This window comes from Pygoscelis adeliae, unplaced genomic scaffold, assembly GCF_000699105.1.
Source record: "Pygoscelis adeliae isolate BGI_AS28 unplaced genomic scaffold, ASM69910v1 Scaffold122, whole genome shotgun sequence".
Taxonomy (NCBI): domain Eukaryota; kingdom Metazoa; phylum Chordata; class Aves; order Sphenisciformes; family Spheniscidae; genus Pygoscelis; species Pygoscelis adeliae.
Genome location: NW_008824358.1, coordinates 3,318,609 through 3,334,871, shown reverse-complemented (window position 1 = coordinate 3,334,871; position 16,263 = coordinate 3,318,609). Strand labels below are relative to the sequence as shown.

Below are 16,263 nucleotides of genomic sequence, written 5' to 3'. Positions count from 1 at the left end.
AGGTCCACCAGCAAATTCCATTAGCATGGTCAGCAATTTGAAAAAAGGATTGGCTGCCTGCAATGCATAAAAATAAAAATATCCATTTTGATCTATTTCATTTCATCCGCTAATGTTTTTAGAGACTTTAAAAAAAAACCCAAACATTTGCATAAAAATATATTTCTATGAACTTCTGACACGAACATTTATATTACTTTTAATCCCTTATTAGTTAATCTGTAAATAATCCACATATATATACACACACACCTTAATTCTACTGTATCCACATATGGATACAGAAGAATTAAGCCACTTCTTGTAGCTAGTGCAAGGCAACATGATCACACTAGATAGGATCAGTCTAGTAGAAGTATGAGGTTACAAGGAAATAACAGTACACATTGTCTGACACAGTCAGACATTATTCTGAACAAAGTGGGGGGAAAAAAAGAATTAAGCTGTACAGTCTTAAGAATTCACCAATTTATCCTGTTTTACATATATAGAAGATTTCCTTATCTCAGCGAAGCTATTGTTTTTATGTATTTGCACAACATGTAACATGGATCCTGAAACGTTTATCCAAAAGCATCACATTTTGAGGGTTTACACTGATCATTGTTATTGGCATACTGTTTTCCTCTGAAAGCACCAACATTTCTACTCTAACATGTGGGATCTAATATGAATTTTTTTAAATTTTTTTTTTTAAAGTTTGCGAAGACTCACCCGGTTTTAACAATGCTTCAATAAAGTGGTTACTACTATTATTATATATTCTGCACCTCACCAAAAATCTCTCTGGTGCATGTGTATATGTGCAAAGCAAAAAAAGCATAAATATGTAGCAAATGTTAGCATGACAGGAGGGAAGTAGACTGTCATCTGATAGTGCCCATTCTATCACACAAAGCAAAGCTGTCATGAGAATGATTTAGTACGTGCTTCTTTTCCAACCATGATCGTGCCTCCTCTGCTAGACATGCCCTCAATTTTTCCTGATTATGTTTTCTTTTCTGACAGCAGTATACAAGAATGTCCTTGTGTGAGCATACACTTCACCACTCTCTCTATATTTTTCACGTGGAATCCATTTGGAACTCTCAGTATTTTTGTTATTACCAGGGCAGGAATTTATTCTGACTGAGAAATGTGTTTGCATGCACAGAACTGCAAAATAGTGCCCCAAAACTTGAACAACCAGATGATAATTACATATCTCCACTTATTCTAGCATATACATTTTATCATTACCAATTTATTTTTTTTAATTCATATAGGTGGAGAATCCAGAAATATTTTATTTGGCTTTGAATAAAACTTTAATCTTAAACTGCATACCAGATTTCTGCTTTAGAAAACTTAATATACAGTGCAGTTAGACTTCATTTAATGTCACAAAAACTTCCATGGATCATCTTCCATGCAAGATTTTTGATTAGCAAAGGATTATTTATGTAATTTAAAACAGAAAAATATTAATACAAATTATTTAATATACAGGTAGTATGTTTACATACCTCAGGAGTCAACTTTGCTATAGATGTGAAAAGCATGGACACAATCTTAAAAACAAAACAAACAAAACTCACTTAGACTTGTGCTTATTCAGTTAAAATAATAAAAATCACCCCATTACACTTATTAGATAAGATTTTTAACAAATAGCTATAGTTTCTGATACTTACGTGTTCTGCGAGTCGATTATTGTACCGACACAAACTGAAAATGAGATTGCAAGTTTGCCTGATGTTGATACCATCACGGATATGTTGAAACAAAAAAGGAAAACCCTGCAACAAAGAATAAGGTATTAGTACACTGTCTACAATTATGTACGTACACATACACACGCGCATTTTTTTGGAGGCTTATACAGTCATATTTAAATGATTACCTTTCCTCCTGTTAATGCTGCCATGTCGTTTTGTGACAAAGTCAAATGCCTAAAATACAAAAACAACTTTATCATTTTACTTTAGAGATTATTAAGTAAGGTTAAGGAGAAATACAGGTCTGAGTATTAGTTTATAGTCTTCAGTACCACAATATACAAGAGAAAATAAAGGTACTGACATAAAACTGAACAAAAATAATAAATATTTTGTACTTAGACCAAATAAAAAAAGAAATCCAAATGTGGGCAACAATGTGTTTGAGGATTTAGCCCGCGTCTTTTATTTGGTCAACAATGACAAAACATTTAGCTTTTAAATGGTTAAAAAGATAACGGACCCATATACAAGCTCATTTATGGTGTTAAAAAATCCCATTAAAAAAAAAAAAAATCCCAAACCCATAAAATCTCTAATTCCTTTCTGAACTAGCTTAGATTAGAATTTACTTTGGTTTTTCAGAAGTTCTTGCCTTTCTGAGCGAGACTGTTCAACTAGAAGAGCAATCAGGGCAATCATCTTTTCAAGTGCAGCAGGCCTGTATTTTTCTTCTGCTAAAGAAAGTATATCTTCCTCTTCCTCCTCTTCCTCCCCTTCTTCCTCAGAAAGTACTTCAACCTGTGGCTGAAGGAAAAAAAGTAACAACTTCAATGTGGACATTTTGAGCCTTAATTTCCAAGAGCCTGTACATGGTTTTGCGTATATTCTGTCCTCTCATTTATTCAAAGCAACTTAATAAACTTGCATGAATCAAACAAGGTAGCTATGTAATCACTTGATTTTCATGTTGAAGCATTCATTTTGCATAAGCTAGATTGTATTTACAAATGCAAAAGCTCGGTTGGCTGAAGTCACTACATAGCCTGATATGGTGGTCTATTTAATAAAAAAGCAAGTAAATTTTAAAGCTTAAGTGGTACAACAGGAGTAAGCAATCAGTTGTTACCATTAATAGCATGATGAGGGCAACTTTAATTGCTTCTACTTACTATCTATTTCTATACTAAATAGAAAACTCTGGTTTGTATCATAGCCAAATGCAGCACCTTTTTTAAATATTATATTCACTTAAACATTGAACACAAATTGTACGAGTGAAGCAGTTTTAATTTTACAGCTGCAAGATGGTTCAAGAGAGACAGCACTAATGATCACATATGTAAAATATGAAAGACTAGTTCTCGTTATACGAGATATTCAAACTTACATTTTCAGGTCCTTTAGTTCCCATGTAGAAATGGACCATTGTAGATATGGCTTGCAGTGAAAGCAAGAACTGGCTCTGAAATATGTCGATATTGAATTACTTGAAAATACATACATGTATATACATACCTACTTCCCAAAACTACAAGGCTATACTTACTTCCTCTTCTCCCATTTTGGCAAATTCGTAAAGAAAGGCAAAGTATTCCGTGAGATGTTTACTGTGAGGCTTAACACCATGCTCCATAATTGACAAGAGCGTCTTCACAAAGCGTGTTACACAAGAGCGACTGCCGATGTCTTCCACAGGACCATCCATGTCATCCGAACTGAAAACAAAATCCAATTTAGATATTTCACACAATACATGGAGCATAAATCATCTTGAACCATTCAAACAACAACAAAAAAATTCAGAAAAACTTACAGTTTTCTACCCTGTCCTACTATCATACTCAGATCTCTAACATTCCCTCTTATGCCAAGTATAGCCTAGGTAACAACATGGCTTAAAGTAAGGCAGCATCCGTCACTCAAAATGTTTAAAGGTTAATAAAATTAGTATTCTGAATCACGATTCTAGTCAGGAAAAGAATTCTTAGAAAAACAGTATTAGGGGATCTCCTACTTAAAATCATCATCTTGATTTGCACGTCAAATTCCCTGAGTTTCAAGAAAGAATGCTGTTACAGCTAATTATACTGTGGAACTAAGGAAAGGCTGTCTCCTAAACACATACACAGGATCCTGACAAGGCAGAAAACATGCACTTTCAACCTTATTCACCTACTGAAAGTTGGATCTTATCACTGAACAAAACAAGTGACAGAGTCTTTTAAAGTAAGGCTTCCAGAGAAAATGAAATTCTATTTTTTGCCGTAAAAACTGTATCTTCGTGTCCTGAATTTTGTTATGGCAGTATAGTTATTACAAACTCTGCCATTTTTTCTCTGGAAAAAAGTTATTATCAGGATCACAAGCTTCACCCAAGAGATGAAAGAAAAAACACTTTCTTCTTCTTCTTCTCATTATGTTATCAGAAAGAACAAACATTTCATAATTGGAGACAAAGTGACAGTTTTCTTGGTAATTAGCAGAACACAAGAGAATCCAATAGGTTTTTTCCTACTTTTTGACAAAAACTGTGATTTAGCTATATGACACAGGACTAGACTCATCTCCAACCTCTGTTACTGGATGTACAAATTACAGTTTGCACCTACATGCCTCCGGATCCAATTTACAATCGGATTCTCATGTACTTAAGTAGTGAGTATTACTGGCAGTGAGAAGAAAGACCATACTGAAAACCTAGTCTAAGGGAACAAATGTTTCAGACAATGTATCTTTAAACACTGGTTTTTCCAACCACAGTAATATTTTTAAATAAATCAGAGCATTTTGGGTAGAATAATAAAGAACAATTAAACCAGCACTATTTTAGGTTTACAAGACCATTTTGAATAATTCATTAAACAAAAGCGGTTGCTGTAATGCATGTAATAACTAGAAATTTTCAGGTGTTATTATTTTACCAGTCTTCCATTCCTGGCTGGAGATAAAGATGTGCATGCACTGGCCTCAGTCTCTGTATCACATGAATGCACAAACGCTGGAACATCTGCAAATGGATAAATAAATGAACTCCACATGTTCATTCTTTTACATATATGTCAATACGTATTTCCTAAGCAAAGAATATTCTGTCTCCAAGTACCACTTCCAGCTCTATGTGATTCAAAGTTAAAGCTGAGATTGAGACACGCACATTCCGTTTATTAGTGTACTGACACATTGTATTTTAACAGAACAGTCAAACCTGTTTTTTACAAACAAATCTGACGGAGGAACCCTAAAAACAGTTTTTAATATTGGTGTACACTGTACACTACTCTCACGGCCAAATATTTTCTCTAGATCATATGCAAGAATGGAAAAGAATAAGATAATTACAGGTATTAATAAAAACTTTCAGAATCATTGTATGTGTCATAATAATTGTCCGTTTCTATTCGGGGGTCAAGTAGTCACTTGACTTAAAAAGGAACATTTTTTCTTACCTGTCTCACAATCTGATTGGGACACTTTATTAGAATCTGCATTGGCCACCAATCATCATCAGCCATACGATCCAAAAACCACTGCAGAAGATACATACTTTGTTAGTTTTGTTCCAAACTTGTTCTAGTCCAATCTTCTTTTTGCATGATATTAAAGTCTGAAGAGAAACTGATGTTACTATTAGTAAGGAATAAGCAAGTATTAATCCAAGGGAAATCTAAATGTCTTCTGTGCATGAGAAGAAAGGAATAAAGATCAATAGCAGTAAACATCAATATAAATTTATATCCAGTGTCTTCTTATCCCTGTGTTCTGCATGCCATTTTTCAATGATCTGGAAGGACACGGTTATCCTGAAAAGTGATGTCAACAGCATAAAAAACGATGCTTACAATGAAGCATAAGCTGAATAAACTTGTAGAATAGGCATAGGCTTAAACAAGAATGTAGTTCCTGAATTAGATCCCTTTTGCATTTTAACATGTGGAAAAGCCTTTCTACCTCCAGAGACAGAAAATGTGTAAAAATAGCAAGAGAACGATTCATTCAAAGTTAGACTCGGCAAATAATACAGCTGAGTATTCTGACTCCACAAATTTTGTTTTATTCACAAGGAAAGACAGTTTAAATTAAAGAATCCAAGTTGTTGTTACTTTTATTTTAATTGTACCTGAGTATTTTTTACTATATTAAATGTCTTCACTCATTTTAAGCATCTTAGGACTACATCACGCTAACGAAACTGTATCACCCAAATACTGCATGTTACATAACATTTATAAAAGAACAACGAATTCAATACATTTGTACTGAATAAGGTCTAATGCAGGATACAGTATGTATTGGGGTCCTTGTACATTCAAACTATCACAGAAAGTCTATCACAAACTTTCCTTCAGTATCTCAAAATTGTTTTCACCAACACCACAGTGAATTCTTTGTCTACGGTTTCTCAGTCCCTCTCCACTTCACCCCAGACTCCCTTTAGGCAGTGTCCTGAAAAATTTTATATTTAAAAAAAAAAAAATATTCCTCCATTTTTTTCCTCCTCCTTCTAGGAGTTTTCAGTCTTTCTACATATTGGGTTCAAGATCCTCAGCTTCACAAGCAAGGCGCTACATGAATTTGTTTTCAGCGAAGTCTGACATTAGCTGTTCTTATTCCCTTTCTAAGCCTCTTCATTGCACTGCACCCTCTTATCTCACTGCCCTCTTCCCTTGGATTCAACTCCGGTCCCTGCCATTCTAGTCCTTAAACATTAGGCTGTCTTTCCGTTTCTCTTGTGTGATTTCATTTAAACACCTCTTAATTACACAAACCCATACGTAATAATCAAATAAAGAAGTTGTGACACTGTGTGTCTTCTAGTGACAAAATGATTTTGGCCTGTGGTCTCATCATAGGCTTCTGAAAATAAAAGTCAAGCCATTCCCCAGAATCTGCAGTATTCAGAGAGGGTGAATTTCATCTCATAGTGCACAAATATGCTAAATACAGTACTTCATAGTCCAAAATATTCCAGGGATACGAACCTCCAGGAAAGTTAAACAATATATAGAAAGTTGGTTTGTACTTTGCTGAGTTCCTAAGTCACTTACTTCACAAGCTGCCTGACTGTTATTAAACTGTTTTGTTAACAGTTCAATCCACTGAAGCATTGTAGGCTGTAAAAAGAAATACAGAAAACACTATAACTTAAAATAATAAATTGCAACTTAATCTTTAAACATTTCTCAATGGTCAGTTCGAACCCTGAATATTAAGAATATAGTTACAAACACTAAACGCTTTATAAACTAGTAATATGTTGCACCTACACAAAAGTAACGGTACAAGTGTTGAAACTAATACAAGTAGTACCTACACATTTGGACTAATTGTCCAATTACACATTAGTACATATTCTTACTAATCGCAGACAATCTAGAATTAGTAGCATTATGCCACCGCAGATGAGAAAGAAGTAAAATCTGACTGAGAATAAGGATGTTTCGGATAGAATAGAACTTTCTTGTTGTTCATGCTAGTATTTGTAACTTAAAAATTCACGAGCACAACTGTTGCTCAATGGTAAACGATCCCCTCTACATCAGACTTTAACAAGGGCTTGTTAAGAGCCGAATCATCCAGGAACTTTCAAATGAAAAGAACACAAGACCTGTTGTTCCCGATGCTTTGCTAAGGCAAACTAAGCTAACACCAGAACCCACATTTTTTCCATTGTGCAGTGTTTACTATAAAGTGTTAAATGACACTCTTTAAACATTAACTTTGTATCATCTATAGTACTTATTACATCTCAAAATCACACTTTTATAATGAAAAAGTACAGACATACTTCTCACTATATTCATGCAGCTACTTAATGAGAATTTACAAGTAAATAGAATACCTTTTCCTTTGAATGAATAAATGTCTCTAGTACAAAGGAAGTGCTTAACTGGAAAAAAAAAAATTGCACCATTAATTACAGAATGCCTGAATTAAAATGTAAACAAGGTAAAATTTAAAATAAGCGTGACATACTTTTGAAGTACTTACCTTTGCTGTCATCAGGGAAACCGCTTTTGGATCTGGTAGTGTGCTTGGGATGCTACTACACAACTGCCACATAAACCTAGAGTCAGTAATTTTATTTGTTAATTAAAATAAATAATGAAAATCTGCAAGAAGAAAAGAAGCATTAATATTACATTTTTTAAGAACAACTTACCCAAAATATGTATGTTCAAAAATGTTCTTGTCTTGAAGAAACTGCATGTTATCATGCCATATCCACTGAAGAAAAAATGCTAACATCAGATACAAGAAAGCAGTTTATTTCACTACATAAGCATGATTTTAAGAATATTTAAACGCTTGCCATGGCTAAGAAAACAAATTTTTTTCTTATGAAAAACCATTTCTGGAAACATTTTCTTTATTTTAAAGGATTGGCTCGAAGTTGTTTTATTCATGCTATAGCGAGTATTAGTTTTGCCTGCCATACAACTGCAGAACAGAGCTCAGAACCTTCTCCTTTCTGTGATCACATTTTTAGGCTGAAATTTTGAGAACTGGTCCAACACGTTATAAAAGAACCACAGTTTAAGACCATATTTTGATGTCTGTGGTAGTGTAATAACTTAAAAACCCAAAAAACTCTCCTAACACGTAGTTTCACTAATTGAGATCAGTTAGACTTTCCAGCAGCCTAACTAGGTATATAGAATCATAGAATCATAGAATCATTAAGGTTGGAAGAGACCTCCAAGATAGATATCTGAAGTTCTGACCCAAAACCTGATGAGCTCTGTGCACTTTTCATAAATTCTTAAAGAGTAAGATTCGACTCTCCATCACTGACCAGGAAAGGGTTTCATGCCAGGTCCCCCCGTTCCTCTCTCCAAAATGATGTTTTTGACCAAAGCTGTTTGTAGCATTTTCACATAAAAATAGTTTAAAAGTTTAACTCTGATAAAATCTATTATTATTTTTAAGACTAAGAAGGATAAAAAGCACGATCTGATTTGCTGGCTAGGGATGAAGAGTCTTTTTAAGCTAAGAACCTAACATGTGACAGATGATAAAGCAATGCTTCTGGCCAGAGGGAAGAGGGAAACTGGCTTTTCAGGTGATAAAAAGGGAGAAGAATGTCTTACAAATCCCACATTAGGGATATATCAAGCACAGTGAGATCCCTAGTGAAATACTCTGCTCCTGTGTGCTGCCTTTTCCAATTCCTCAGACCATACATGGCTTAAATAGTATCTTGATATAAATAGCCAGGTTATCCTAAGAGCAGCCCTCATCACTGAGGAGAACAGGGAGATGTAGCTGTTACTGGGTTTTGTTTCCCCTGCCCCTTTTACTAACACCTGGGCTACTCCGTGACTACGGGGAGGGAAGGATCCTTTTCTGACTGATGCTCCCGATCATAAGCACAAATAGTCACCATCTTGTATTGCTTTCACTTAGAATTTCCCAACCCACTAGCAAAAGTGCAAACAAACAGCTGGAACTGTTCTCTTACTCTGTCCCCCCTCAGAGCAATAAGCTGCTGAGAAACTGAAGGATGAAAAAAATGGTGGTTAATGAGAATATTTGCTGTAATATTGCAACTGTTCAGAAAATGTTGATAAGCACTCACAAAACCCAAACAAACAGTGCTCTACCATTTTTTACAAATATGAAGCAGAATGATTCAGATACCTGAACTGAAAAATACAGGACAGAATGAGAAAAAGTCTAAAATTTACATACAGTAGAAATCTTAATTTACTTCCTATCAGACAACATTCTTCTAAGGAAGACAGCTAAACGAAAGGATTGTCATCTTATTGATTTAAATTTTATTTGCTTTCCTATGTTTATTCTGATTCCTGATTTGTTTAGTATTTCCTACAGTACTTTAAAATTGGTGTTAAAACAAATCAACTTGTACCTCCAGCAATTCTGATGAAACATCAAATTTGTAGTCTTTGCCATTTTCCTCCTCTGGTTCCATCCGTTTATAAAACAGCATGTAAGCGCTGTGCGTCTTTAAGAAAAAAACATCTGTATAATTTTTGCTTTGAGAGATAAATCATGAAAGTAGAAATATAATCATATAACAAGTGTTTGGAAGAGAAATACCTTTTCAAAGGAGAAGTCCATAAATTTATCAGTAACAGAATCATAAGTTTTTGTCTGTCAAGAAGAAAGTAGAACCATTAATTACAAGCTTTTTTTAATGGCCTGGTTATCAACAGTTTGAGATAAACGTGCAAGCAAACTATTTCAGGACATTTGCAGAGAGGCTGCTGACAATTTATTTCTTGCTCAAAGTAGTCTTCTTTCCTTTTTTCTTCCACAGTGGCCTATTCTGATTTTTCAAAGTTGCTATGCAATATTGTGACCTGTATCTCATGCAATTTCCTGTCTCATCTATCTCATTGACACCTCTTCTTTTTCGGCACCTAAAGGTATTTTATCCATTTGCCAAACAAGATGATTTTTTGTTTTATTTCTGCTATTCTCTTTATCAGACAAGAGGATTTTTCTTATTCACAGAACTGTTTTAGTAAGATACTGCATTATTAATAATGTGTTTTATATAATGATTGTCCTGGTTTCAGCTGGGATAGAGTTAATTTTCTTCCTAGCAGCTGGTATCGTGCTGTGTTTTGGTAGTCAAGGACTTTTCAGCTCCCCATTCCCTGTTAGCGAGAAGCTGGGAGGGGGCACAGCCAGGACAGCTGGCCCAAACTGGGCAAAGGGACATTCCATACCGTGCAACGTCATGCTCAGTATAGAAACTGGGGGGAGTTGGCCGGGGGCCGGCGGCCGCTGCTCGGGAACTGGCTGGGCATCGGTCGGTGGGTGGTGAGCAATTGCATTGTGCATCACTTGTTTTGTATATTCTTTTATCATCATTATTATTATTATTATTATTTTCCCTTCCTTCTCTGTCCTATTAAACTGTCTTTATCTCAACCCACAAATTTTACTTCCCCCCCCAGTTGTCTCTCCCATCCCACTGGGGGCAGGGGGATTGAGCGAATGGCTGCGTGGTGTTTAGTTGCCCGCCGGGTTAAACCACAACACTGATATATAATTATAAAAAGTGATCAATTCAAGCATAACCCGAGAACATTTGAGTGTCGTTCAACAGTTATTTGTATTAATACTGTGTAAAAATATTCAGACTGATGTCAAAGGGCAGCAGGCTGATCCAAAAGACAAAGCTGATACTGTTTTGAAAAACCTTGCACTACTGAGAGCAAACATCAACTTAAGAAATTCTAGCTTCTTACAATAAAAGGAACAAGCAAAACTATTCACGCCTGTAGATCCATTAGCTTGAAAATCACTTACTAATATCAGAGCTCAAACTTTCCTGCTTTTCACCATAGCTGTACACAGATCTGACAGGTTTTTAGTTCAGTTCTGTCATCAATGAAAAAGGATGTGACCGTAAGAGGTTCACAGACCAGAATCTGGAAATTACTGACACAAGGCATAGACAAAGATCAAAAAGCCCTGTTTTTCCAGAATAAGCTTGAAGTAATTATTCCTTCAGTCAACAGTCTGAGCTACAAAGCCATCTAAGCGAAGGATTCCTAAATTAGTTGCATACTCACTTTTTTATAAGTAAATAAATAATATGATGGTACAAAGCAGATATAGTGAAGAAATACCTCTTCTTTGGAGAGACACTTCACTAATTCATTCCGATTCATGAGTAATACCTACGCTATACTTCTGACACCTGTCTTTTAAAACTCCATAAAAATATTTGGATTCATATTCACAAATTAAATAATATGATAGTTGGTACAGGAGAAATTAAGACCCTTCTCCTTTATCGGCTTAACTTCTGTTTTACAGAGTGTGGAAAAACTAGAAAGCTTGCATCACCAGCTTGCAAGCAGTCTCACTTTGCCAAGTCTTTCATCCCCCAAAGGAGGGGGAGACCCTTTGAAGAGACTGATGGTGGAAGAACAGCTATCTTAAGATAAACATAAGATAAAGTATCACTCGCCCAACAAAGACGTCACAAGTTTAATAAAACCTAGCTAACACTTCTAGCTGTTTCATATGCATTCACGACAGATGGCAGACCAAAGGTGAACACTATGGAATCCTTCACGAAAGTCTTCAGAACAAATATGGTAATGGTTGAACATGACAAAAATAAAAATCGTAACTTACAGTCATTTCTCCACCAAAACATTCTGAAGCAAGCTGGGCAGAATCAAACGGTTTTACTTCAGCATCATTGAAAAGGTACCTGTAAAACAATGGTTCTTCAGATTTAAGTATTCCTATTAATTTCTCATGTCTTGTTTGAATCACAGCAAACTAAAAACTGATCCCAAAAGCGACTTCCTTTCAGTAAAATCAGGAAGTCAGCATTTCAACAGTTTATGGTTTTTCTTTGTATCAAGAGACACATCGTTTTCCTCATTTTTCCAGCCTGACTCTGGTACAGATAGGGTTTTAATGCAGCTAAGAAGATTTGCCTTTTCCTTTTCAATCTGATTGAAATGGAAATCAAAATCAAAAAGAGGAGAATCATTCCATATAACAGTAGAACTGAAACTGGAAGGAGGCAGAGAAGATGGTACACTGTTATGGATTCCCTTTGGAGCAGGGATTGGGGCACGAGTTGGAACTGTTTCAAAAATGCTCCACCTAGCTGTTCTAGAGAACAGGAATAGAGGAAATCTTGTCTCCTATTCCAGGGCCTCAGCTGAGGATCTGAGATATGACATCCAGAAATGACAGGCAGAGAGCGTTCCCTGCTTTCTTATGTCACCTAGCAAGATCCTCCCTCCTTTCCATGCCCACGTCTCATCCCTTTCCCAGGCTATTTTTCCCAACTTTTTCTTCCTCTTCATAACCATAATATGCCCAATGTATGCAGAAGTTTCCAAATTAGAAATGGGATGTCATAGTTAAAAAAAAAAGAAAAATTATTATTTAAAAAAGAAAATAGTGCATAGCATGTATTCATCTCTCTCTCTCTTATGCGTAACAAGATCCTGTCTCTTTTTTTAATCTTTGAAAAGAAGGGCTAGAAAAATAAATGCTGTCAAATATTCCAGTACGTCACTGTAAATTGCATCTAGGAGGAGCTGGCCAATAGGAAAAGATCATCAGCTAGATAAACTTAAAAATCAAATGTGAAAACAATTCCACATATAAAAAGCACAGTAAGAACAGATTTAGATAACCTAGGTATTACAACATCATTTCTGCCACACAGGATGCAACGAGTTTAAAGTGAAGAAAAATTCAAATTGTTGTTTCGCTGAAAATGGACACAATGAAAAGGACCGAATTCCACAATCGTAAATGTAGCTGCGTGCTCGTCAAAGGTAACAACCAGATTTTATGAAGGACAATCTATTAAATCTTACTATTCATTTCTACAGATAAAATAGAGTAATTGATATTCATGCCAAGAAACAAGCATTGGCTGTAATGTGAGGCTAGCATGGCATTCTCCTGCTGCCCCTGTGTCCAAGGCACTCCACAACTATTCCAGCTACAACAAACAAACTGATAAATCAGTATACTTAGACCTATCAAATTCCTACATCTTGTGCTTTTGAGGGGAACCTACAGCACATATCTCCTATATAACCGCATCTGACAAAGTCAACAAGTTTCGGTTATTTAAACATAAGGAATTATAAAATTTTGTTTTGCTTAACTCACCATTTGTTGTTTTTGTAAGCGTGGGGATTGACTATATCTCTGATAAAACTGTAGTAATGTCCACCATCTGCTGTTCCTGTATGAACCGTTACGCCTATCAGATCATATTCGTAACTTTCAGTTTCTTTCAAATATTCACCATCTTCCTTAAAACCTGAAGTAATTTAATACAATATTTAATCAGTTATTTCCTAAAAAAATGAACTTCAGTATTACACGTTTCCTGTAGCTGCACTTAATTTTTTTTCTTTTCAGCACTCCACAATGACGACAGCCAGAAGCTCCATACCCAGAACAAGCAGCACAGATCCCAACTCTTGTGAAAGTTACAGCTTTTTTTGCAAAGCATCACTAGTGAAGAGATCAGGACTAATAACTAAGTTATTCCAAGTTAGCACATCTTATTTATGATGGCAGTTAGTCAGCCATTTGCTGAAGTTCACGTATTACCCTGCAAAATCAAAACAGGCCAATGATAAACTGTATGTAACTATTGGTAATTTCTCTCATACTTTAAAAACCAATTTAAGAATAATTCAAATTGAACAGTATATGAAAAGAAAAATAATTGGCTGGTTTTCTCATATTAAATAACATACGTGACTTTGGGAATATAGGTTGATTAAAACGTATGCTTGATTTTATTTTCTTAAAAAGAAAATCACTAACTGTTTGCATACGTTATGCATACAGAAAGCGGTACGCAGATGAAAGAGACAAAGCCTGTTGAATACATTTTATGAGGCATACCTTCTTTTCTGTCATTTTTTCCCATGAGGAAATCTTCAGTGTAAGGTGTCATATCCAAACGTAAGGGGAATGAAAAATGCGTATTGACTTTCTCCTTCATCATGGTTACCATATTAAATGTGTATCTCATTGTGTTGAAGCTTAAGATACGAGGTAGTTTCTTAAAACATGCCCTGAAGGATTAGAAAGAATCACGATTTACAAAAGCTTAGTAGGTAGAATTGTATTTTCACCAAGATTTTAAACACATTTATTTCAAACAGAAAATTGGAAATCTGTTGCTAAGTCACATAAACATAAAATTCAGCTATCATAATGCCCTAGAGCAGGGCAGTCTAACTGGCAGCAGAAAGGTCAAATTTAGCCTACTGAACACCTACTGAACAATTCCATTTAGCCTGTCATCGTGTCTTGGAAGAAACATCGAATTTGCTCATACGGTACAAATGACAGTTTTCTAGAATGGTATCGTAAAATGAGTCAGGAACGAACTTAACAATGCAAATCTCCTCGTTAGACAGAGCTACTATCTTGTAACTGACAAGTTTCAATACGGAACGTATCTTGCATTAAATCTCATAAACTTCACATTAATGGTTTTAAAGTAGGTTACTCTCTCACCCACGTCATTTATAACAGCTACAAAAACAACTATGAGGTTTTTCATCTCTAACAAAGAAATTTGTTAGTTGCAACATAAAGACAATACAAAATTTTTATTTAGCTTTCTCTTTATTAGCAGACTACTTAAAATATGGAAACATTCTTAAAACTACCAATGTTAATTAAGAATTTGGGGCTATGTATGAAACCTAAGTAATTATCCTGCATAATGAATAACACAAGTACTGAACAAACTCTGAAAGAATTTGATCTTTTAAAGATGGGAAAAACAACAGATTTCAAAAGGTACTAATTAAAAACTTCTTTTTATTTACGTTAAAAAAGGTCATGAACATTTTGCTGTCTAGATGATCTTTTTCTAAGGTACCTAATATTCCGTGTTTTGGAAATTAGATTTCTTAGTTATGTGCTCATTTGCACAAGGACCACAACCTCGTAGGCCCACACAGTAGCAAACTGAATGAAATCACAGGCCCGTTTCATCTAAAGGATTACCCTGATTCAAATAGTAATTTCAGTAATTTATTAAAAAGAAACATTAGAAATGTTTGTTTATTCTTAACAATACCTTTTTTCAGCCCGCACTTTCTTCCCACAATGAGAACATGTATACATGTTGTCACCTTCCAAGGTATCTTTAATAGTTACTTCATCAAGAGATTCCTACACATAATAAGCAAAAAAAGAAGGAACTTAGGTTTATCTTAGATATTTGTATCTTGCGCTTACATGGTGTGCTTTACAAATCCCTCTCAATCTTACAGTAAGTTTAATTAACATTTCCGTAAGTTATGAAATACAGGTGGTCAAAGGCACCAGAAAGTTTGCAGAAAGAGCATGCAACTGAACTAAGAGAAGAGTTTGACATTGTTACAGAAAAACCAGTTCCTAACTCAAACACAAAATTAAGGAACCAATTGAGAAAAATAGTACTCAATATCCCAAGCTGTCGCAAAGAATTCAAGTGCTTTAAATTCAAATTCCCAGTGTGGGGATTAATAGTTGTTTAAAAAACTCGAAAGCCTAAAATAATTTTTGTCTAAGTTTTAAATTAACTTAAGAAGCAATAGTACGTGTATACATAAAATCTTTTGATGTTTACAATTCTCTCATATAAAACACGGCCATAGCATTTTCAAAACACAGGAGGGAGTAAGTGATTACTGACTATAACATAGCGTTTAGTCAATTCCAAATGGCACCAGCTGATAGCATGTTGCATTGAAAAGATGAAACAATTCGACCAAATTACGTAGTAACATCAACCTAGAAATACACCAAAACAAGAGTACAGATACAGAAAGCATCAACAGATTCAACAGTGTATGGTATGGTCTTTTATACTTGACTGCACCCATTTGTAATTGTGAGCTATGGTACACGTCTCAGCCTGGCATTACTTACATAAATATTCTTCATATCTGCCACCTGGCATCTTACTGTATAGAACTCTTCAGCAGTCTGACTTACATGCTCACAGTCCTAAATCACAGCAATGAAAGAGAAAAGCAATGAAATAACTGTTTTGAGAGGTTAAAAAAAGAAATCTTGGAAAGAT

At 35.1% G+C, this 16,263-nt stretch overlaps 1 protein-coding gene across 1 annotated transcript in view; it reads right to left on the bottom strand.

The window, feature by feature from the left end:
• USP34 (ubiquitin specific peptidase 34) overlaps positions 1-16,263 on the bottom strand; it is a 146,602-nt gene that overhangs the window by 20,491 nt on the left and 109,848 nt on the right. Inside the window, 20 exon segments of the mRNA XM_009319630.1 lie at positions 1-57; positions 1,506-1,550; positions 1,674-1,778; positions 1,883-1,931; positions 2,353-2,504; positions 3,088-3,162; positions 3,247-3,415; positions 4,622-4,707; positions 5,147-5,227; positions 6,746-6,811; positions 7,540-7,587; positions 7,689-7,764; positions 7,861-7,925; positions 9,571-9,666; positions 9,762-9,815; positions 11,820-11,898; positions 13,332-13,485; positions 14,082-14,254; positions 15,274-15,368; positions 16,110-16,201. Of these exon segments, the coding sequence (XP_009317905.1) occupies positions 1-57; positions 1,506-1,550; positions 1,674-1,778; positions 1,883-1,931; positions 2,353-2,504; positions 3,088-3,162; positions 3,247-3,415; positions 4,622-4,707; positions 5,147-5,227; positions 6,746-6,811; positions 7,540-7,587; positions 7,689-7,764; positions 7,861-7,925; positions 9,571-9,666; positions 9,762-9,815; positions 11,820-11,898; positions 13,332-13,485; positions 14,082-14,254; positions 15,274-15,368; positions 16,110-16,201 (1,817 nt within the window).